This window comes from Phasianus colchicus, chromosome 1, assembly GCF_987193195.1.
Source record: "Phasianus colchicus chromosome 1, bPhaCol1.hap1.1, whole genome shotgun sequence".
In the NCBI taxonomy this organism is placed as follows: Eukaryota; Metazoa; Chordata; class Aves; order Galliformes; family Phasianidae; genus Phasianus; species Phasianus colchicus.
The window spans coordinates 136,750,090-136,775,336 of record NC_143436.1 but is presented as its reverse complement, the minus strand read 5'-3'; the positions used below and the strand labels follow the sequence as shown (position 1 = coordinate 136,775,336).

Here is a 25,247-nt window from a genome sequence, read left to right as displayed (position 1 = left end):
ATGATAGTAATATGGTGGTAATGGCTTGTTTTTACTTCTGCATTTTTTCAGTGCTTTGCAGCTCATTTTCTTATCTCATGCACAGCAGTTCTCTCTGCTTGGTTCCCACTGCCCAGAGTTCATTCATTTCTGTATGGCAGATCATATTGTGGAATGTTATCTCTTGCAGAAACATGACTGGGACAGAAGCACAGGATCTTCTCTGTATTTCCATAGGACAGAACAGCTTCCCTTATGTAACGTCGTGCAGAAATTGTTCATATCATGGCACTCCTTTTTTTTTCCTTATTCTGAAACAACAGCTGGGTAATTGCACAGTTCCATAGTTATGATTTGGTAAGGCTTCAAAGAAAAGGATGTTGCAGGGGTGTTGTTAATTCTAAATTCATACCAATCATTCAGGCATATACAACTGTGCCTTCACATTTTTAATTATTAAGGAAGACATAATTATAAAATAAAAATCATTTTAAAAAATTGACATAATTTCACAGGCTGTGGTTTAGTGAAAAATCAAAATGCTCTCATAAAGCACTTCAAGAACTAAGGATGGAAACTGTAATATGGGAGACAGGGTTTATTGCTTGCAAACAAGCCCTGAGAGGTTTGCCATTAGCTGAGGTCATACTGACAGCCTCGCGGAGATAATGACTTAAGGCAGATGGATGCTTGCTTCCTGATGCATAGCAGTCTCATAAGAGCCAGCTTCCAAAGCCATACCATCCCTCAGTCTTTCTCTTGACACATTTAGCAGCCACTACGTGCCAGAATCTCTGCTATTGGTGCCAGTCTTTGGTACAAGGTTGTGGGGGTGACCAAACACATCCTGAAATAAGCACCCTACTGTTGGCTACAGTTTGACAAGAGAATTTCATAACACTTAAAATGTACTTGCCTATTGTTATAGTTGACATATAATGGACTTTTAAGCACGCTCTTCTGCAGCCTATGTTAAGTTCAACATGCTCTGAATTACTTGCAAAAAAGCATGGATGCAGTCAAATGTTACATGTAACAAAGAGCTGGTCCTTAAGGGAGCATAGTTAGGCTGTTTCCGCGTGGTTCTAGTCTCCTGCATCACGACCCTCCATGGACCACTCTGCTTCCATACTCTCCTTTTCCCATCTTCATGGATTGCAGACTGTCTCAATATGCTTCTGCAGCATAACTAGCCTGAACACAGAGCATGGATGGCACCAAGCAAGATGTCTTATGCAAGCAGCCCAGTATACTGTGCAGTTGAGCTTCTGGCAGGGCAATTGTTAAAAATGTCTTGTTTATCCCTAACGTCCTGTGGAACATGAGCTGAGCATGTGAGTAACATTATTCAAAATTCTGACTGAAAACAATGGGAGTCTGAGATGCAGGGCTCACCTTGTAAAAGGGATGCAGTAATAACTGTAATATTCTCTAGCTTTCATGCAGCACTGTTCAGCTGTAGATTTTTGATGGCCAAATTTACTCCTGGTATAAACTGTTACTATCTGAGTGATTGCTCTGCAGATAAACTCAGTGCTAGATTGTATTTTAAATGATTTTTATGTTTATACTCTCTTCTCCACATGTCCATAAGCAAGTGGAATAAACATGCAAGTAAAGTATATCACATACAAACCAAAAGAAACAAAAGTCAAGAGGAAAGGAGTTGGCTTTATACTTACAGCACAGGAGTGGGAGATAGGAAATTTTGATTCTCAAGGCTTCCTGAATAACATTACTGTCTCTCTGGGCCACAGTGTGATATTCTTCATCCTGCCAAATGGCATCTTACTGCACATTATCCTTTGAAGATTTACACTTGTTCCTGACTTTTCCCCCATTTTACTCCTTGTAACAAGGAGGAGTTAACTCTTGCTAAGTATGTGGGCCTTTGCTGGACAGAGGTCACAATAAACAGCTGTCCTTCTCTGCTGTAAGTAAATAATTGAAACGAGTCATTTAGTTCAAGAACACTTATTCTTGCAGTATTCTCCCGAGGGAGATGAATATGAAAAAGAATATTTGTCCGAAACTGTTTGAAGGTCATAATACTGAGACGGAATGCTTTTGATGGAAGCTTTCTTTTCAGATTGTTTTTTATCAAGAGAAAATACTTTGACACATGAGAAAGGTTTCTACCACTCCAGACAAATACAAATCAGTGGTTTGCAACAGGCTGTAAGGTCTTCAGATGGAAGTTGCGGTGAAACTGTAAACGATAATAAGATTTAAAAAAACTTATTAAAAAAATCTTATTTAAAAAATTATCCTACACAGATACAAATTAACAAACTATCTCTTTCAAACAGGAAAAATGCCAGTAAAGAAACAAACCCACAGCACTGTACAGTCATCATAGCAAAGAGATGCATGGAGAAACGGGATATCATAGGATATTCCAAACATCATGATCATAGGATCATTAAGTTGGAAAAGACCTCTCAGATCATCAAGACCACCAGACCACCCTCAGTTCCACGTCCCTCGTTGCCACATCCACACGGTTCTTGAACACTTCCAGGGATGGTGACTCCACCAGCTCCCTGGGCAGCCTGTGCCACTGCCTCAACACTCTTTCTGAGAAGAAATGTTTCCTAATATCCAACCTGACCCAACCTCCTCTGGTGCGATTTGAGGCCGTTCACTCTTGTCCTATCGCTGTTACCTGGGAGAAGAAGCCAACCCCCACCTCGAAACGACCTCCTCTCAGGTCTTTGTAGAGTGTTAAGACCCCCCCCGAGCCTCCTCTGTCGTTTGGGCCACGGGGACTTGAAGACCACTCAGTTCCAACCTCTGCTATGGGCAGGGGTACCTCCAACTAGATCAGGTTGTTTGCACTAAAGCAAATGGAGCTTTCAGGACACCAGGCACTGACTGCTTAGAAACAAAGCGTGGCACATGTGTGAAGTAAGTTTTTGGGTGTGCAGCCTTCCTGCGACCAGCAGGACACCCAAAAGCCACTACCGCGGGAGGCAAGAGGAGACAAAGCCACACACACAAGGCAGCGCCATGAAGGACCGTGTCAGTGGACCAGAAAGGCAGCGGGCGCCTCAGGCTCGCTCTGTGTTAGGCGGGCGCCCCCAGGCAGCCTCTAGTCCAGAGCCCGCGGCTTGCCACGAAGGAAGAACGCACAGACACACGAACGAACGCACTCAGGAGCACCGCCACCTCAGCGCTCCGCCCCACAGCGCGTCGCGAACCGCGCATGCGCACTGCCAGGCGGCTCCGGCCGCCTAGCGCAAGCAGAGCAGGGGAAGGAAGGGGAGGGCGGGCGCCGCTGCGCCTGCGCGAGCGGTTCCCGGGCAGCCGGGCGGGGGGAGCCGCGGGTGGCGTGCCCGGCTCTGCGTGCCCTGGGCATGGTGAGCAAGGGGCCGCTGCTGCGCCTGCTGACCGCCATCAACCGCAGGAGGATGAAGCTGCTCGTGGGGCTCGCCTGCATCGCCTACGTCGCCTGTGAGTGAACGAGCGAGCAGGGGGCTCCGCCGGGTTTCCCTCTCGCCGCCCCGCGGAAACTTCCTCCGGCCCGGCGGGGGGCGACTCGGGGCGAACGGGCCGCGTTCCGCGGGGTGGTCGTGCCGGCTGGACGGGGTTCGGGTTGTGCCCGTGTGCCGAGAGGCACAGAAAGTACTCGGGGAGATCTTAGGATAGCCGCTGAGTGGAATGTTTACGGCGTGGGTTACGGGCGTGAGTCAGATAGACCTGAGATTTACCGTGCTGGGCTGCGAGCGCTCTTTCCTTTCTCGTTCCTTTCGCACATCGGGTTTATTTAGCGTTAGCCTGCTCTTGTTTCAGGCTTGCGTGGATTTTGTGTGGCCTGCACGTCAGCAGGCGGGATCGTGGAAGCCCTGTCAGCATCGCTAGATGCTGTCGGTGCTGCAGGGCGCGTGTCGGTGAGCTCGCCTTGGGGATGGGTGTGTGCCAGGGCTGCTCAGGATCCTCCCTGTGCATTTGGCAGGGTTCAGAGGTACAGCTTGGGCATGTTGGGCGAAAGGTGGTGTTTCCTACGCCAGAACTGCGAGATAGGAATTCCCTTTGCCGCCACACGTTTGAGAGATCTCGTTATTTAGTCACTGTTGAAACTGTTGAAATCATATACCAGCTCTCACTCTTAGGACAGTTTCATAGAATCATGGTGTTGTTTGTGTTAAAAGGGACTTCAAATCGCACCCAGCCCCACCCCCTGCCATGGGCAGGGCTGCCCCCCACCAGCTCAGCTGCCCGGGGCCCCATCCAACCTGGCCTTGAGTGCCTCCAGGGATGGGGCACCACAGCTTCTCTGGACAGCTGTGCCAGCACCTCACCACCCTCTCAGTAAGAAATTTCCCCAACATCTAACCTAAATCTCCCATTTTTTAGTTTGTTCCCTCTTGGCTTGTCACTACCTACCCATGTAGAAAGTTGATTTCCCTCTTGCTTATAACCTACCTTTTGAGTATTGGAAGGCTGCTCTCAGGTGTCCCCTGAGCCTTCTCTTCCCCAGTTTGCTCGAGTGACTTAAGGTTCCGTGCATAGTAAAGCTGGAATGCCTTAATGATGACTCTTCTGCTTCTGAAAGGATTTGATATTTTGCAAAAGAGAAAACTTAATATAGAAAGCTATCAGGCTTTGGGATTGAGTGGCAATTGGTATGGCTGCTAGGTCCTGGCTATTGAATAGACTCTGTGGACATGATGATTTTTGCTGTCTGGGTAAAATCTAGCCTTAAGGAAGAGGAAAACTGCTGTATTATTTTTGCTGTTTGGACTGCAGGTTATAGGAATTTTCTCTCTCCTTGTTTCTGGTCATTCTTTGAGTTTGAAAAAAAATCAGGAGAGGACTGCAGATGGGTGTGGCAAAGGGCATCTTAAAAAGGGTATCTGGTAGGTGTACGGTTTCTGCACATCTGCCATGTCCAGTTGCTGTACTACTCCATCTTTTCAGTAATAGGGTAGCAGAATCACTAGTTATTGTTCTGGTGTCTCTGAGTAGTGTGTTATTTTGGCAGATGCCAGTGATGTAATAGATTGTAGAGAGACTATTTTTCATTATTTTTTCTGTGGAAGTGATTATGATTCCATCCCCCTGTCCTGATGGTGTACTACTTGCAATATTACTGAATCATCACTGTGCTCTGCATGCTGTCAGATATTGCAAGATTAAAATAGCTTGAAATTTGAGAAAACTGAGCTGCTGGTGTAGGTGTATGTGCTGGCACTTTTTACATTCTTTCTTTCTCAAGTGCTCTCCAAATGACTAAGTGTTTTCAGGCTGTCCAGCCTTCTTCCGATGAATTTCTGTTTGGTGTCTAGTGCATGGGGAGCCAGAGTTGGAGCACATTGCCTCAGGGAATGGAATATTTGGAAGTATGTGGAGTTTGGGGGTGTTTTTTTTGTTTGTTTGTTTGTTTTTATGAACTAGGAGAGATGATTTTTTTTGTTAGTACCATTTTGTGAGTTTGCTTGTGAAACCATGGGAAAATGTTTGGAGAGTATCTTTTGAAAAAACATTTTATTTCATAGAAAGCTTCTGCCTTTGAATGGATGTTAAAAATGTCTGAAGAACTTCTTTTCTGGAGACAGTAAATCAGAGGAAGAGTTTATCACAGGCTGTTGACAGACAGAAGGCTGAGGCCGTCTCGTTTTCAGCAGTCTTTGGGTGGTTGTCCTGGTAGGTTCACAGCACACAAATGTTGGATGGCTAGGCTGGCTTAGGCATCCCTGTTCCACATCTCCCCTTTCCTACCAGTCCTCCACATACAAGGACTTGAGCTGCTGTCCTGTGCACCAGCTAAAGGAGGTCTGGTGTAAGATCACCTGGTGAGAAGTCAGCTTCCTTTTTAGGTAACAGGTTACCATGTGGGTATTCAGACAGTTGCTTTGGCCCAGCTGAGGAGGTGGTGCAGTGGGAACATGGGGAGTTTGTGCTTAGTGTTTGGCAGAACCTCCCTGGTTCTACAACTTGGGTCTTATCTAAGGAGCCTTGCTGAATTTGGTTAAGGTACCATTGTGATGTGAGGTGTGCAATAAGGCTAATCAGGTTTAAGATACCTTGGGTTCTTATGGACTTAACTAATTTCCCTATTAACACTTATAGTAAGAAGAGCCCTTACTTTCAATCTCTGTTTGAATTAGCCATATTTGATGTCTCATTTTTCTAAATGTAATTTGTATTAATTTCTGTGTAATGTAAAAATCACTGTTCACTTAAATCTGGTGATACTGTAGCTAGTGAACCATCCAAATCTCTCTGTAGGTGGTTTTGTTTGTTTGTTTCCAGAATTAGCTTAGTTAACTCACCTGCATTGCTGTCTGTACGGCTGTAGTGTGCTAGATATAATGGGGAGCCATGACCAAGGTGTTACATCTTTGCTCTGATTTGATCCCCTGCAAGATGCTGCAGGTGTGGTAGTGTCAATGAAAGAAGAGGGGACAGAGTGTGAAGGTGGACCAGAACAAATCCTTTCAGTAACAGGCTGCACTTGCATCATCTTGGAGCCATTGTGAAACCGCAGCTTAAGAACATGAGGTGATTAGAAATGCCAGTGAAATGGATTTAATTGATTTTTTGTTGTCCACTGCAAGAGAAATGTAGACAGATCATAAACAAGCAGCCAATTTAAAAGGTACTGAAAAAAAAAAAAAACGAAAATATCTGGTGTAATATGCAGATATTTACTGAATTTAAAAAAAAAAAAGCCTGTCTTTTTGTGGTTCAGTACATTAATAAATAGATACCTTGAATTCCTTTCCTTTGAGGTTTTAAGTATTTATTCTGCTTTATACAGGCATACTAAGATGCTTCAGTGAAACCGTTTTTGTAGAATCAGGCTCTTATTGAAGTTGTTAGAAGTAGATTTTGAATGTTGGCTACAAGATTTTACAGACCAGAGTTTGTCCATCTACATGGCTTGCTTTAATCTTGATGCTGCTGTAAGTAATCTGATGTCTTGGTGTAACAAGGGAGTTGCATGATCTTGCTGAAAGTAAAGGAGGAGTTCTATTTCTGGTAAAGTAGAACAGTTCTCTTTGCTCATTCGTAGGTCATATAGTTCTCTGGAAGTATGTCAGTAGCTTTGCTCATTTTCTAAGGAAAAAGCGAAGGAATAGTAGGGCGCTGTCATGAGATCCAAGATTAAGACTTCTTTCCTTTATAAAAGAAATCAAAGAACAGCTGCTAAAGCAACTTAAAACGTCAAAGTAATGTGAGTAAAGTGTGTTTTGCAGTGTAGGAGCTTGATGTCTCTGAGCATTGTTAATTTCAGTGATTGCTAGCCCTTGTTTTATAAAGTCAGCCGTTTTTTGGTCAGATTTCCATCAAGTAGGAAGAATATTGTGTCCCCTTCTCTCAGGATAACAAGGCATTGGTAAGCTTCTAGGCTTAAATCTTACCAGCCTCTTGCACCTTGTGTGTTCAAAATAAGGATTGAAGGATACTTAATTTTTTGTTCTGATAAGGTTGTAATTTCACTTTTCATAGCAGAAAAATAGCTGTGAAATTGTTCTTGTCTTACTGACTCAAGCTAGTTGTCTGGAAGTTAATTTGCACTGCTTCTGAGAATAGTAGGAACAGTTCTTCGTTCCCTGTTTGTTTTATGAGACAGCAGGATTGACAGGCCAAGGATGATTCAGGAGTGGTCTGATGTGACATCAGGCTTGCCTGCGTTTTGCACCAACGTGCCACAGATTCTCTACCAAAAAAAAAAAAAATCTGAAAAACAAACCCTAAACATTTGCTTGCTGGCTTTGAACTAGACATTGCTGTGTAGCTCATGAAAATTTGACTGAGCTCTGGTAGCAATTTGAAGTTTAAGTCAGGAATAGCTGGCCAGAAAAGCAGGACTGGAATCATTGTTGTCGTTGTTCTAGGTTGTTTTGTGAATTTTTTTTGGTATCTTGGAGAAACTCATACCATTCCCAGCGTATCTTCACCTAGGATTTGTCTTTACTGTGGCTCGAGCAGGAGATGGTGCTGTCGTTGTTCCACTCCAGGATAGGCACTCTGAGAGCTTTCATCTGCTTCCCTCTCTGCATTTTTGCAAAGGAGTGATGTTTGCCTGTCATTTATATTGCCCTTCTTTCTTGAAGGTTGGTTGGCCAACGCAGAGTTTGAACTGGTGGTTTTCAACTTGAGGTCTTTGGACCCATGGGAGGGAGATGTGGGGGTTCCTGCATCAGTTTTCTTAAAGGGGTTTGTAAAATGTAATGAGGAGAAGAGAGTTTTCAGCAGCCTCACAGCATGCTATAATGGCCAGTACCATAACTGAGAAAATGATAGCAGTAAATAGTAATCTGCAGCGTTTAGTAGTTTGACTTGAGTCATGACCCTTTACTTGATCCCTATCTCTGATCTGAATCTTGCTGTCTCACATGACTGCTCAGGTTCTGGGGTTTGTAAAATGTGTATCATTGTTATCTGAAGTGTGGAATATACTCTGCCTCTCTGAGCTCCTTGAAAACTGTTTCCCCCATTCAGTGGACCATGTCTGGGGGGGAGAAAAAGTAATGCTTGGGCACTATCTGCTTTAATTTATTCATCTTTTTAGCAACAACAAAAAAACCCACACATCTAACCCTTTCCTCAGCCACTATAAATCCTTTTACCTTCACTGTTCTGCATGACAGTTTACAGCTTCTGAATGACTTGCATTTGATTTATAACGTGTTGAAGCCGATTTGTGATGTTACTGATGAAGCTATCTAATAATTAACCCGGTTACCTTTTGCCAGACCCCTTCAGGTGAGTTGACACAGTGACCCCTACCTTTCCTTCCTTAGAGTCCAAAGGCCAGAAGATGAAAACCACCGGTTAAAACTATACTTTGGTCAGTCAGCCTTCAAGAAGGAAAATGAGCTTTGTAAAAGAGAAAGGGAAACGCTTCCTATTTGCAGATATTTAGGGAGGAAAGTAGATGTTTCATTTCCTTGAAACTGCCTTCCAAGTTTCTGAAATACATTAAATACCTATGCATGCAATTATAGTGAATGTGTTGGAATTGCATTTAGGTGTATTTCAGGCTTATGTAACACATTCCTAGATCTGCACCTCTTTGGGGAAGAAAGCAACCCCTTATGCTTTCCTTGTTGCTTTGTTTTCTTTGCAAATTAAAAACAAAACAGTGTTGCATTTAAGCAAGAGGAGAAACTGTTTCTCAGCAAACTTTGTGCATTTCAGTTGTGTAGATCAGGCTTATCAGAAGATAAATGTCATTTTGTAAGAAGGAAGTTGGGGTTTTTTTTTTTGAGTGATAGCTGCTGTTTGAAGAAAGACTCAAGGATTTTCAGTTCTTTCACAAAGTGAAAAGGGTTCACAGTAGTGTTGGTAATTTAGATTGCTTAGATTTCATGTTGTCAAAATAATTCTGACCTTATTCAAAATATAATTATTGCACCATACTCCAGTTAGGTATAGGTGAAAAACTCCCAGAGAATTCCTACCATTTGTAGAGAATCAACCTGAGTGCAGACAACTGTTGTTATTTTGAGGCAATAACTTCAAATCTGAGAAGTTTCATGATGTCCAGGCACACTGAAGTGTGCAAAGTAATGAAAATGGAAGATCCTGATTGGAACTTCCAAATTGTGTTGAGTTCTTTGGGGTGAAAACCAGATGCATTCTGTTGTTATGTAGTTGCTGTAAGTACCACGTGCTTATGTATGTGGTAGTGAACAATCAGATAGCATTACCTTGCTTGTAGAAGAACGCAGGATAGACAAAAATGATATGCTAAAGATACAGGAAAGGGTAGAAACACTGAACAGAGAACTGGGGGGAAAAAAAGACCTGGAAAGAATTTCCTAGCAATGAAATGAAGAAATCTATTCAGCTTTTAAGTGATGATGTGAACTGAAATGTTGTAAGCAATAAATATGCAATAATAGTTAGGTTTCTGTCCAGTATGACACCCAGTTAAACTCTTGTAAAGAAAAAAGCAATTGCCTGATACTGTATCTGACAGCTGTAGGAGTGTAGCAGTTTGGCACAGTTTAAGTGTTCCTTTTTGAGAGAAGGCACAAAAACATTATTCTGGTGACTGCTTTTCCTCTGCTGGAAGATGAGTAGCTGTGGAATGGCATACAAGGATGCTGTTAACCATCTTGAAGCCCCTTAAAAAAAATAAACCATTGTATCCTGATGTCTAGGTTACTTCCCATGAGGGGAAATCTGAAGGTTATATCTTCTCTCTTTGGGCAGTAACTTTAGATCAGCTAGGTCCAACCACCTGCAGGGCTGCCCCCCACCACCTCAGGCTGCCTAGGGCCCCATTCAGCTTGGCCTTGAGCACCTCCAGGGATGGGGCATCACAGCTTCTCATATGTCCCACTGATCCCTACATGTAGTGAAAGTTCCTGTCCTCTGCAAAAGTGAGTATCTCCATTCCCCAGCTGCTGGGATTTCAGCTTTCTTCAATGGTGATTTTTCCAAGGGTTCCTCATCAGCAGCAAATTAAATCCAGTATCACCAAGGCCCAATCATACTGCTTATTCTCCACATTCAGAAGATCAGCTTTCACTTGGCTGCAGGACTGTCATGTCTCCAGTCTACTGAGATGCAATGTTAAAATCTTCTCATTTCCTCCATTAAGAGTTACTTCAAGATTCCCAAGCAGTTGCTATTTCTTCCCTCCCCTTTCCTGTAGCTGTTTGCTTTTAGAGCCCACAATATCTTTTTTGAGCTTGTGCCAATCTGAGTATCAAACAGGGATCCACCATGCTATAAACTGAAGGTATTTGATAAGAAAACTCTTGTGCAAAGGTATGAGATCCCAAATCTACTTCTCTTACAGGTAAGCTGGATTCTTTTCACCAACTCCAGTGGGAGCTGGACGGGGACCTCCATTAACACCATAGATGATTTTTCTGTAACTTTTGACTACAGTCAAGCTCACATTGTGCAAGGCAGCACAATGGGCTTAAATATCAGTGTCAGCCAAAGGCAAAGAGAGATACTTCTGGAGGAGCCAGAGCATACAGTCAAAAATGTATAAAGGGAGGTAAAAGAAATAGCACTTTCCTGTAATTTCCTTTATGTGCCTACATATGTAATTGAGATCTGCAAAATAATATAAGGCTTTTTCTTTTTTAATGGATCTGTAATCAACATTTTGAACTCCCTCTGCTTACTTTTCCGTTCTGTCAAGTTTTTCTCTGAAAAGAAAAAGCCTTTTTTCCAACCAAGAAACCAATGCTGCTGTGTAACCATGGTGAGCCTGATTTAAGTAAGAGGAAAATAAATACATAAAATCCTGTTTTTTAACATCATTGCATCTCTCTGAAACAGGTTTGGCTGAAGCAATTCGCTGTGAGCCTTCAAAGGTTAAGATTTTGTTCTAGAAGTTCAGGTAACAACTGTATATCAATTCAGAGTGTTCCTTCATGCTGTTTCTTCTTATAGCAGAATCTTTCTGTAACGGGCATTGATTTTGTTCTCTCCTCATCTGAGGAACAGAGGATGTAAGGAGGGCAGTGCAGGCTAAAAATCCTGTGTTTTGAACTAAATCTGCTTGGGCAAAAGTTCACATAAAAGTTTCTTTAAGTGCCTTGGAAATGCGAACAACACAGTCATTGTGAAGGAAAATGGTTTTAAAGGAACTGCATTCATTGTTGCTCAGAATGCAGTTGAATCTTCAGGGGTGTTAGGATCCTGCTTTTTTAAAACATTAATTTTAAAATGCACGTGGTGCTGAAACTAATGAAATTGTCTGAAGCATCTGAAATGACTGAAATTATCTCTAATCATTTGAGGTTCAATGTTAATTACTGCAGTTCCTTTGTGATAGATGACTTGATATTAGTGTCATATTCTTAATCCTAGAGAACAGAGATCATCTTGGGGTAAAGGCACCGATTTCCTTTGAGATTCTTTATTTTCCTACCTGTAGATTATGATTGTGCTGCTCTTTTGGTTCCCCAGCCTATTATGGATGAGCTAATTAAGACATGCAAAGGTAGTAAGCTGTGTTCTATAAAAAAGCTATACAACAACTATGTCTGCAGATGGCAGACTGAAAGGGCATTCCAAGCAAAATATGCATCCTATTCTTACATTTCCAGGATGTAAATGAATGACCCTTGCCTGCTGTGAAGTGAAACTGGTCAGAGCCAAAAGTCTGACTGAGTTAGGTAGGCAAATGTGCATTTAATAGTGGATGCTGAACAACAAATAGCTTGGGATTTCTATTGAACTTCTTTGTATTTTGATTTAATAGGTTTTGTTTTTCAAATCAAGCCAGCCCTACCTGCATAATGTATCTGAAGAATTGCTTTTGAAATATACCTTTGGTGAAAATAGCTCAATCATTGCACTGCTTTGCATCCAATGTAATTTCAGAAATGGACTTCTCTAGGAAGACTAAACAAACTGCTATATTTATAGGAATATACATTTATGCGGTAGGAAGACAGCCTTTCTTTTACTCATCCATTACTGCCTGTCCTTTTTTTTTTTTTTGAAGTAGTTTGAAGAAGTCTTCGAGATCTGCAACGGTTTTATGAGATTATGCTTACCACATAGCTGTAGCTTTATCTTTTAGGGGCAGGAGAAAAACAAAATAGGGGGGAGGGGACCCAGGAGTAATTAATGTTTAGTATTTAAATTTAGTCAGCCTCTTTAATAACAGTGCTGTGATCAAGGCTTTAAAAAACAAATCCCCTTTTTTTCCTGAAACAATAGCTCTTTATCACTTCATCAAGTTGTGGCATTCTTCTTCTTTAAAGTGTGATATATGTGGGAGGTATTACTGACTCTGATGTGTTCTTAATCTTAGTGGTACTTGTTATTAATCCTTAGAAAACTATTGCAGGAAAAGTGACTGTTACTTTATGGAAGGAAAGCAATGGGGGAAAAACATCACAGATCAGATAGAGTCAAAACAAGACTACACTTTTCTGTGCAGGCTATTAAATCTGGTTTCCCCGTGTCTCTGAGCAATCCAAATACTCTAATCTCTTCACTAATGGCCACATATTACTACTTTAATGAATCACTGGGCGAGGTTTAAAAATGGTCTTTTGAGAGGATAAGCAGAATTTCTCTTCCTTCTCCCTTGTAATGAGTGTCTTAATTGTTTGGTTACAAGTCATGCACCTGTCTGTCTAGTCCAGTTAATAATGAATTCTTCACTTTTACAGTTTCAGTAGATGGCAGGAAGGCTGTGCATGCTCTCTAGATGGATAAGTGCAAAGTTCTTCAGCATATGCACTGTGTGCAGCTGTGGAGGAAAACTGTTAAATGTCCAAGCCCTGAGTGTTGGCATAAGACTGTTACCCCCATAAGTATACTTCTCTGTTTCAGAGTTTTGGCTTTGGTTTTGTTTTGTTGTTGCCATTCTTTTCTTGAAGACTGACTTTTGTGAGTCAGAGTTTGCTCAAATTGGGTCTATTAGGAGTCTGGTGCTTTTGAAAAAAAGATGGGTTTGCATGTGGTGCCTTTTTCATGACCTTGTAGTTAGAGAAGCATTTTTAACCATCCACACCTGCAGCTTTTGGTTCAACCTAGTCTTGGTTGGCATGGGTTCTGTGGCACCTCTGAGGGTTTTTGTCTCAGATTTAGGCTTGTAATTCTGCATCACTCTGCTTGCTGATTTGGGCCCCTGGCCTCTTAACCTGTGATCCCTTCAACCTTGATGTAAACTATATGGAAACACACAGTGGTCAAAGAGAGCCTTCTTTAGAGCTGTGCATTCAGAATCCTTTGTGAGGACTGTATGTCCAAGCAAACTTCTGTGGCACCTCTCTGCATGGGATACACTTTGGTGTTCTTCAGGTTTTTCCATACAGAATTTCCTTTGTGTTTCATTTTGCAGTTTCATTTTTTTATGTTACAGAAGCACTCAAGCTTTGTGGAAGTTTCAAGAAGGTCATTTAGTCCTACAGAACTTTTAATATCAAGCATAGTGTATTGGAAATATATGGATGCTTTTCTGAATTCCCCATCCCTGCTGTGGAACCCGAGCATGCCCAGTTAGCCCGTTTTCTTTAGCAAGCAGTTTTTTTGTATGACAGTAGCTTCACTGTCTTTGTTGCAATGAAGCTGGCAGGGTGGTGGTTGTAGAGCAGCTGGCAACTTGTTTTGTGTCAATTCCTGCTTCCCCAAGCAAGCCCAGATGTTTCCTGCCACTGCACAAACAATACCGTACATTGTGTGTAGGAGTTTCAGCAGCCTAGAAAATGAAACAATAGTATATTTGAGTGATCTATAGCTTGACAATTGTGTACCTGTAGTTGTCAAATGATAGTCATTCACAGAAAAGAAAGAAAAAAAATAAACCCTTTTCCACTAATATTAACACAGATAATTCTGAAATCCTGGCCAGATGGTGAATAAATGGAATGTAACTTTAGTGCTCAGTGCTCTCTTTTCCCCACTGAGAATCTAATTAATGTAAAATCCACGGTGTTTCTTAGTTCAGCTGGATTTTATTGATCATCTGTCCAAATTTGAAGCTCTACCTCTCTCCTACCCCAAAGACTGAGGTTTTATGAGACCACTGCAGATGCTGTAGTGCCCTCCTTGAGTCTGATGATCTGTCATGGATTCATTTGTATTACTTGGCAGCGCTCAGTAGTTTAACACAGTTCAGTGGCTTTGCCATCCCCTGGAGGGTGGAACAGTAACTGCATTACTGCGTTCTCATGTATGTTTTTTTCCTTCTGATGCCTGTGTCTGCAGTTGCAATTTGTTGTTCTCGTCTCTGTAAGACCTTACTGACTGCTTGAGATCAGTAAATAACGATTGTGAGAATGTATCTGCAAGGCCTGAATGCAGACAAAGTACTTAATTCAGCTGCTACTTGAGGCCTGAAGCGCTGCTTGCTAAAACTGAGGTTGCCTCAGAAACTTTCTATATGCATAATAATACCATAACTGCATACAGGCTACTACTTCTTAAGGCCCAGAGTAGTTTGGGTGTTCAGGCTGAGCCTTGTCTCTTTAAGACCAATTGTGAAATGATTTATTGAAGATATTCTGCGTATATTTTGTTTCCTATTGTTGCGTAGTTCCTTACATAACTGTCCCACATTAACCTTATTTGTGTTGACAGTGTGAAGTTGTCGACTCTGTTCTGCAGCCTGCTTTATAGTGTCTTTTTTTTCTTGACTTTCAGCTACATTCTGTGTCCTAATTGAAAGTGAAAGTCAGTGTTGTGATAGTCTTTGTGCTTAAACTCTCAGTAGTTTCAGATATGTTTTCAGGTAAATAATAGATTTAGCAAATGGATGTGAAGAGCTGATACCTGTTTGCTGTATTATTTTATACTGTTGTCTTCCTTAAAACTGTTTTCCATACCAGAAGTACAAAAAATGAGCATTGCTTGCTTAGTGAGGTATTTGGTTATATTATTACTTAGGTTTATTTTGAATTTAAATCACTATTATAAATAGTGAATTAGCATGCACGTTAGCATGTGCAACTACCTTTAATGAAGGACTGTTGTGTCATCTCTGAACTGGTTCAGCTGTTACCAGTGGTGGCCACTTTTTATTTTTGCTCTTCTGCAGTTTTCAATCCCAGTGGTGCAGGTGCATGGGACTTCTTGCTTCTGACATTTTTTTCAAAGTATTTAATAAGCAAGCTTAGAACTCTTTTGAATGTGTGCAGCAGCAAATTATAGTTAGAGAATTCTTGTATGTTTTATGTAGTATAGTTTGGGGATAGTGATCAGAAATGTGGCTCTGCTATCAGAGAACTTCAGATGTGCACTGGAATCAGTTTTCCTCCTTTTGTCATCTCATGTAATCATCAGAATGTAGTCATCAGAATTCCTCTTGTACTCCAAAACAACATTCTGGACACTTGTTTTGCATATGTATCTGCCATGTGTGCAACTTAATTAAATCATGAATAAATTTAGCATTGTTTTAAGTTCCTTCTGATGATGATATGAAAAAATTACCTCATTCTGCTGTTACATGACGCTAATGTTCTCCTTTTTATTTTTCAGCTGTCTGGGGAAACTTTGTCAATATGAGGTATGTATTTGTATTGAATATCCTTATCTGAAATAAAATTGTTACATTTATCACTATATGTCAAGTAGGAAGAAAACAGAAGAGTGGCTTGAGCTGTTGCTGGATGGTTGCTAAGCAGCTGATACCATCTTTTAAATACAGTGTGTTCAATCACAGAGCAGTGTGTGTCTGCTGTAATTCTCACCCAGGGTCTTCTGCCCTTCAGCATGTTCCCTTACACATATTTTTTCTTGGGAGGTGGTTTAAGGCAAGTTGCTTAGCATAGCTGAGCACATAGGCTGAAATTCTTCTTTCCCTCATCACAAACCTGACCCATACCTTAGTGGCAGTGCAGGCTATAGAACTGAAAAGTAGCAGATCATCTGCTTACCATAGTTATGCTTCTGTGCCTAGAATTGGAGATGGTGTTTGGAGGACTTCACTCCCCACACTGCCCCACCCCCATAGTTAATTGGGAGAGAATAAGGTGGTTTAAGTACTGAAAAGCAAAACATCCTGTGTTGTGTCCCCCATAGTTTTTGCCCTTGGAAATAGGATGGTGTAACATATAAGTGCAAACGATGCAGATCTTGCAGTACTGCTGCTTACATGTGAGTGTCATGTGGGAATTTCACAAGGAAATTGTGGCTGAAAAGAAGGTGAAGAGAATAAAAGGATACTGTTCCCTACAGCAAAGTCTTTGTGGATAGGGGACAGAATGTTTCACTTCATTATTCTGTTAGTGAAGGACTTAGTTACTCTGTTACCATGCTCCATGGCATGGAATGAAGGAAGTTTGAGGCAAGGTAAGAAAATCAGTGAATTTTCTGTGGGCTTTGATTTGCCCAGAATAGCTTTCTATGGGATGTGTTATCATCCCAAGCTGTCCACTTTACCCTTCTTACTGTTTCCCACTGTTTCTAGAAGCATTCAGCTGTTAGTCCAACAGCTGCTGAGCTGCTGCAGTTTGCAGACAGACTTATCATTTAAATTATTTGTTGTCGTGATCATCCAACTATGACAGTTCAGCAGCTGTTAGGTGTGCAGCTAAGCATTTCTGGGGGAAGGACAGGATCTCAGGTGTTTGAGGAGGACGGGGGGGGGGGGGGGTCATGGGATCCAGCACGTTGATTCCCTGATAAGCTATCCTTAGAAATTGTCTGCATCAACCATCTTGTTTGGGGACACCCTTACAGAGCTATTGGGGGGGAAAGCTATTTCTGAACATCTGACACTGATACTCAGTTAATAACAATGTTAGGAGGAAAGGCTCATTAGAAACTAACCTGTTTTTGAATAAACAGTGGTTTGAGCTGTTTCTTCAGGGACCCTTTTGTTGTTGGGAAAACATTTGAAGCGTTCACACAAATTTCTTAATGTTTCCTCATAATAAATTCTTACTATGTTAACTGGAGTGTTTTTACTATTAAAAGAAAAATGCAATTCTTTGGGAAAAGATGATTCAGAGTCTGTGTGTTGCAGCCTTGAAATGTACTACACTGATATGACAAAATTAAATCTACTCATTGAGTTTTTTGTCTCAGTATAACTGTACTGGCTTTAGTAACGGAGTTTTACAGAAGGGTGTGAAGGGAATCGTTGCTCTGGCTTTGAATGGCATGGCATATGTGTACCTGCTTAACAAAGGGCCTTCTGTTTCCTTAGGTGTAATGACTGCAGGTCTCAAGTAAAGGAGCTCTGTTTTATTTGAAAGAACTCCATTTTAAGTTGGATACCAATGAATCCTCTAGTATGCAAAAAATTAGTACTGTAAGGGTTGATAAATAATTCCCCTTTCAGAAGGTTTAGTCTGGGGGAGGGGAGGGAAAAAAAGAATTATGCAATCTTAAGGAAAATCATACAACTAGATTCAAGAGTTAAAATATTAAAATATTCTACATTTACAGAAGTTCACTTAAGAATGAACACAACTAATTAACTTGTTTTACACAACAACAACAAGTCCACACAGATTTATGAAAGAAGCCAACTCCTTGGTAGTGCTGTGTTTTTACAAGTTATCATGACGTTTTTCATTCTTCTGTGTACAAACCTGGCATCATTTCAGAGAAGTACCATATGTGAATTGTCACTGTTGCCCCTGAGCTGATCACTTCAGAATAGTTTCAGTATAGGTTTTTTCCTTGTTCCTTGGAAGTTAAAATTCAAAGGTAGGCACATATGCTGTTTTTTTAAAATTAAAATTACAGTTGTGGCATTAAGAGAAAGTGTTTTGTTAGCATGCAGTAAATGTGGACCCACAAAAAGTTATCTTAAGCATTCACATAGTGGAACTACGCTTAAAAATATTACTACTGGCTCTATCTCTGTGTGATGACTAGGCACTTTTTGTACAATTAAATTGATTTTTGTCTGTAAAATGAATCTGTCATCTTTAATTTTATTACTTTTTTCCCATAGGTGTGGTTCAGGTTTTGCCAAACTTTGTGACAAGACTGTAACTGTTTTCAGTGGGAACTGAACCAACCACTTTCATTTTCTCTGTCTATTAAATAATATTTAGGATAATATAAAGCTATTGTTTCAACAGGAAAGGTATAATGTAGGTGCAGTGGAGCAAGCTTTGCTTATGTATAAATTATGTGGTTTTTTTCTTGCCAACAGGTCTCTTCAGGAAAACGGAGATCAGAAGGTAGAAAGTAAAATAGAGGAGGTTAGTTTTCTAATGGCCGTTTATTCTGCTTTAAAGACTCAATTTTGCTCATTTCATATTTAAAGAGATTATTTATCTAATTACTCTGTATTCCACTAAAACTATTCAAAGCATTACACTTGTACGTAACACTATTTGAACTGTTATTCATTGTAGTGGAGTTACTAACATAGATCTGTGACTCTCAGCTGTTTGTTTTTCATCTAAGCCTTTTTGGGGAGCTGTAGCAGTAGAGGTGGTCTCATTTGCTGCAGTGGCTTTGTAGATCCCTCTTGAGAACTGACTTGAGTTACTGAATGTTGGACGTATGCAGATCCTTTCCTCTGTCCCCTTTCCAAAGTGCTTCAGTAGATATTTGGAACCTCAAATATGTTTTGCTTTGTTGTCAACTAATGAACAAATGTAGCTGTGTTGATAGCTGAGACTAGTTTGAACTAAAAATGCCTTAAGGACAAGAGCTGGCAATTTCTAGAGTAGATATAGGTATTGAACATGGTGGTGGTTCAGAAATTCTATACCAGAACCTCTGAATTTCAGTTTCAGCCTCAGTTTGTTCTGAAATACAGTGGAAGTTTACAAACATCCCTTTTTCAAGATGCTTTTAGACTTCCTATATAATAGCAATAAAATAATAGACATAAATGTATTTGAGGTGAGTACTTCCACTACTTTCATATGTGTTTCTGTTTGATTATAATAATTTACTCTGATCTACGTAGTGTCTTGGGTTCCTACAGTTCCTGTAGAAGCAGTGAAAAGCTTACTGCAGTTGCTTAAGATCAGGAGAAAGACTGTTCTTAGGTCAAGTCTTCTGCATTTCCTTTTTTTTTTTTTTTTAATCTGGAAAACATTGCAACAAGCATTCTGAAAATCACAGTTGTTTAAGAATGATTAAATACTTGAAAGTTGCTGGGTAGATCAGAGTTGCTTCCCTGAGAAGTCAGGCACATCTGGTTCTTGCTTTTAGAGCTTTAGCTGTATAGTACTTTAAACTATCCGAATGAGTGTGGCTTTTTGGGAGCTGTTTGCTGTTCCACAGAGCTAGATGCTTGAAGAGTAAGTAACAATAGTGTATTTCCTCTGGACACATGTGCAGCTTATTTCAGTTCATTTCTTAATTTCCTGAGTTATTTGGCTTTAACTGGCAGTTTTTGTAGTAAACAAATAGGGGTTGATATGTATTACTATTTAATACCACTTCAAGTGTTAACCTTCTGATAGCTTTCCATTTACATATGATTGTAGATGGTAAGTCTATTGTTGAAACTTGGCAGGACTGTTAGAAATTCAGGTCTTGTAATAAAGAACCTGAAACAGATGCTGACCTAGGTGGTTTTCATTCAATGCAGTGAAAATACATACAGAAGCATTAGTAGATGAGCTGTGTTTTTCTATTAACTTTCCTTTTATCGATATTTTTTAAAAGACCTAGACATATTTTAAATTAAGTTTTTTTCAAGTGTGGTGTTTCTTTAATTTCACGTGTTCTGAGAGAGTTACAGCTACTGCTCTGGAGCTAATGCTTCTGTGTTTATTTCTGATTCCTACTTAAACATAATGTTAGATGTTCTTATCCCCAAGCCTGTGGTACTCATAGCCTTGGATGTTCTTTTGAGCAACTGCCTTACCTCTGAATATGCTTTGTTTTCAGTGCTGTGCTATTAGATTTTTTTTTTAATGAAAATGATTTAAGGATTTTTGACATAAAGACTAATTTGAGGTACAAGTTTCTAGGAGCATCTTCTCTGAAATACTTCATTAAAGACTGTTTGCCATGATTTTTTGCTCCAAAGTAACTCTATCTGAATGTTTTGTGATGTGAATCTTGTCTGTTCTTCAAAGTTTAAATATTACTCATTTATTCTAGGCTGTTGCACCTCTAAGGGAGAAAATCAAAGATCTAGAAAAAAGGTAAGTCATCTTTTCTAAGATTGGGAATCAGTTAAAAAGCACAGTTTCTGCTTTGTAGCAGTTAGTTCTGTAGCTTGTAGGCTTGAGATTCATGTTTTGCTTATGCCCTTGATATCTTTCAATTTTTATCATGCTTAAGTGAGGATGGGCCCTTGAATGCCAAAGGACATTAATGCTGAAGATAATCAGGCTGATTGAATCTCACTGAAGTAACTGTGAGTGCTGAATTCTTGTAAAGCACAGATTCTGTGAAGGAGTATGCAGGTTTTAGTACTAGTGAACAGCAGCTACTGCAGTTATCTAAGTTCAGTACAGACGTGTGCTGAAATGTACTGATTTCAACTACAGAAAGCTGAAGATGTTTCCCATACTTGTGATCATTTACCACGGTTCAGATAAGCCACAATGATTTGCTTGTGAATTTTTGTGCATGTGCTTTGGATGGGCCCAACACACTCATTTTTCTTAGGACTTGTCAGGGAATGTGATTGCTTGAATTAAACTAGATAATGCAGCAGAGGAAAGCAGATGAGCTTTTTGGTGAACTGCAGATGTTAAATGTGGAGGTCTTCTGTGCTGTAGATCCAGGAGCACCTTAAACTCATGAATTGTTTTTTTTAAATAATACAAATTTCACTCCCTTATCTCTGTCTGTTTTGTCTATTCTGTAATGTCATTTCCTCCCTAGGTGAGAATGCTGCCTTACAAGGGGCTAAATCTAGCCTTTTCTAGGCAGTGCCACTAAGCCTGTACAGTTTCATATGGTGTACTGGTGGTTATGTGCTGTTCCTCTGGTGAAGGTGCAGAATGACATTGCTCTTGGTCAGAGGTGTGCTTGACACCCACAGTGTTTGGAGCTTTGTCTTCTCAGTGAGCAGTTGACCCTTCTCCCTGCTCATTCTGTGGTATAACAAACAACCAAACAAGATAAAACAAAAGCAGAAATATGGAAGGGGTCACTTGTGATACTACTACACCAGTCGTAATAGTGAAATTATGAAGAAATGAGTTCAGGTTAAATTTTTGATGTACTCTATCTGTTAATTGACTTGTTTAACCTTAACTGATAGCCAGTATATTTTCAGTTTCACTTGTTGGTAGTTCAGGTATTTCCTTCTGCCATTGTGGTAGGAGTGTCTGATCTTTTTTTCTAACTAGTACTTTTTTTCCAAATGAACAATGAGTTGTTAGGTGTAACCATTAAGATGGAACTTCTCAGGAGCCATCAGACAGCTTTTTGAGTAGGGTGTGCAGTGCGTTGGTGGCTCTTGTCACAAATGTCTAGCAATGAGCAGGAAGAATCAAAATATATTTACCTCTGTAAGAACTGAAAATATAATCCCATTTTCACGAAATATGGGCTTTTGGGCTGCTAGGGCTCATATCAAAAAAGAGACTTACTGTTTTAAGGTTGTGTTATCTGTTGGCACAACTGCATGTAAGATGTTGCTGCTAATAATTTTTAAATGTTGCAACTATATAAAGTGATGGTATGTAGCTACTCACTCATCAGCCTGAAGGCTGATCCTGCTTGAGAAACGTATTCTGTAATTTCACTGGTTATTTGGTTGTTTGTTTGTTTTACCTTATTAGCTGATTAAAAACTGTAAGCAAGCCGCCTTCTTGCTTTTGGGAAGCAGATAAGTCAAGAATTCCTAGTCTTGTGACAGAAGGCTGTTTAACAAGCTAAAGTTGGAAGGTTTTTATTAATAATTTGCACAGCATAAAGCATTACTAGGCTAGTGTATTCATCAAAGCATAAGGTCAGGTTAAGCTTGAGTTCTTGCCAAAGGATGAGTGTTCTGTTCAGCCAGCTCCGGACTCCTGCAGGCTGCCCCCGAGCCATTGCTGGCTTAATAGAAGGTGTAAGAATGGTTGGGAAATCCCTTTGGCAGCTGTGTCACTTCATGCCAGGATAACGTAACTTGACCTTAAAGATGGAGGAGTCTGACTTTATATAAAAATTATTCGACACTTTTTAAAAGTAACTTCATAAAATTTCAAGGTATCTTTTTTTATCAGTGGATTTGCCCTTCTTTCATAGGAAGGCTGCTTTGCTTTTCTGTGTTGTGCTTATGCTCTGCTATTTTTGATTGCTTGGTCTTAAATCAAAGACTAACAAAATTGGTTACTGTTACCAACCTCTGTATCAATACAAGGCAAGTGTTGGTAGCTTCTGATTTTAGTCTTCCAGTATGGGTGATGTTTGAGGATTCTGCTGCCATATTTCCCCTATCTATGAAACTGAAAATGGCTTTTACTCTAGGATGAAAGATTTGTCATAAATACAGAAGTATGTATGCTTTGTCTCCGAAAAATTCCTGTTGGGCCAGTACTGCGGGGTACGACCAGAGGAGATGATTCAGAATCAGAGGTGTAGAGTCAGTGTAGAGGTGTGTAAAAGAAAATGTAATCTCAGTGTGAATTCCTGACACACATGCTTTTTGCTTGCTACAACCAATTGTATCTTTAGCATGTGGACTGCCTGGAGGAGAGTAACCATAGTTTCAGTTCTGGCCACTCTCACATTTAGCTAAGAGTAACTTTAACCTTTGAAATACTGCCAGGACTAAAATGCTACTTGCTTTAAAAATAAAATAGTAATTCACATCTTTTTTCAAATCTTCATTTGGAGAAATTTGCCATATGCAGAGTGCCAGCCAATGGGGAGGATGAAGAAAAAAGTTGCATGATTCTACATCCATACAAGCATTTGTGGTTCTGAGTATCAATTTTGAAATTGAGAGCACCTAAAAATACAGATGTTACAGTTTCATTCTTAGGATGTTTTAGTTTTGATTGAATTCTTTTGCAAAAAAAAAAAAGCTCAAAAAGATTAAAGAGATTAAAGTGCAGATGGTTTGCAGACCATTAAAATAATGACAATGTAGCCAGTTTTTGAGAAGAAATTTAAGATTAGCTTTCAGACTGAATAAAATTGAGCTTTTTTTTTTTTTTTAAGTTGAAGCATCATAAAGAGTTTTTTCAGTGTTCTGCTCGTAAGCATGATACTGATTACATTGAAACTTTAACTATAGTTGTTTGAGGTCAATTGGCTAAGTTAACAGAAGTTTCTTTTTTCAGAATTTTTTAATAAATTGCTTGCTTGCTTTTTAAAGTTTCAACTGTTAGAAGCTGAGTGAATCACACTAGACAATCAGTTAAACAAAAGTTTAATGTGCTGCATGCAGATCAGATGTTAAATTTTTCACAGTGCTTTAACAAAGGGTGGGTAATTTCAAATGTTGGTCTAGATTCTTCTTTAGAAAAATAGAGTAAACATAGCTTTAGAACTTCAAAAACTGGGGGTTGTTAGAATAATGTTTTCTTTTTCAAAGACAACTGTCTGGAAGAAGAAGAAGCAAAGCTCCAACTTATGTTATTTTTCTTCTTTGTTTTGGAATGTTCTTTAGTTTTACCCAGAAATACCCACCAGTGAAATTTTTATCAGAAAAGGACCGTAAAAGAATCCTGGTAAGTTTGTATTTACTCGGGGGTTGTGCTTGGGAAATAAGAGTTCATTGGAATGTGATCAGTTGATATACATAATTAAAGTTATGAACAGGAGTAAAGTAAATTACTTTTGTTATCATATGTGCTGCACAGGGCTAATGCTTCACTTACCCACTCTGATGTGCTCAAGCACAGCAAATGTATATTAGACTTGGGCTCTGGTTTGGAGGTTTGACTTGTTGATTAAGCTACCTTACTCTGCTTCTAACATCATAGACTTGCATTCCTAAATGATCCTAAACGTGTTCTCAGATGTGTTAAACTTGTAGACTGGGAAACTTCTTATGCACATCCTGGCAGAAAGTCTATGTTTTGGATTGGACAAAATCTACTCATAAGGCTGGAAGTCTGCAGTGCTGTTAAGGAGGTGTAGTTAAACTTAAGGAATATTGATTTCCCTGTTATTTTATCTGTTGTTTGTTATTTTGAAGCATCACAAATGTTTCAGGGTGGAAAAGGAAGGAAGGTTAAGTCAGGATAAGGAAATTCAAATTTCATTAGTTAAGTTTAATTTCATTCATTTATGGCAGCTTGAAGGAGATAGATTTGTAGGCTGTTTCTTTGTTGAAATTCAGATGGACAGTGAGGAAAATAGCATAGAGCCTTACTCTGAAAACTCTTTAGTTGCTCATATCTGCAACTGTAAAAATGTCCTCTTATGGTTCTTTTAGAATAAGTGAGTAGGTTTTTACAAGAAAAGAATCATAGAATCATAGAATGGCCTGGGTTGAAAAGGACCACAATGATCATCTAGTTTCAACTCCCCTGCTATGTGCAGGGTCATCAACCACCAGACCAGGCTGCCCAGAGCCACATCCAGCCTGGCCTTTGAATGCCTCCAGGGATGGGGCATCCACAGCCTCCTCAGGCAGCCTGTTCCTGTGTGTCACCACCCTCTGAGTGAAAAATAAATTATAGAGCTCTTAATACTGAGTTTTAAACTTCATCACTTGAAGGTGGTGGATGGAGAATGGAAGGTGTTGGAAAGAGAGTGTTTTTGCTGACCTGGAGATAAATATATTTTTGGTGTCTGCATATTGTAGAGATTAAATTACTACAGGGAAAGCTGCCCAAAAGCGTGAATGAGTCATAGTCACAATCATGAGATATACTCATTTCTTCTATATTGCATTTGGGAACTACTTCAAAGTAAACTGCAAGCTCAAGTGGGCAGTTTTATTTAGAAACTTGCTGTTATCGTGTAGTAAAAATGTTCTTCTGAGTAGTTAAAAGTCAGCATATGGA

General features: G+C 40.0%; 1 protein-coding gene across 1 annotated transcript in view; it reads left to right on the top strand.

Annotated features, from left to right (window-relative positions):
• Positions 1 to 3,242: 3,242 nt before the first annotated feature.
• The window catches only part of UXS1 (UDP-glucuronate decarboxylase 1), a 56,218-nt gene continuing 34,213 nt past the window's right edge, over positions 3,243 to 25,247 (top strand). The window contains exons 1-5 of the mRNA XM_031605170.2: positions 3,243 to 3,432; positions 15,898 to 15,925; positions 18,530 to 18,578; positions 20,446 to 20,489; positions 23,903 to 23,963. Coding sequence (XP_031461030.1) covers positions 3,336 to 3,432; positions 15,898 to 15,925; positions 18,530 to 18,578; positions 20,446 to 20,489; positions 23,903 to 23,963 — 279 coding nt within the window. The 5' untranslated portion in view covers positions 3,243 to 3,335. The remainder of the gene's footprint in view (positions 3,433 to 15,897; positions 15,926 to 18,529; positions 18,579 to 20,445; positions 20,490 to 23,902; positions 23,964 to 25,247) is intronic.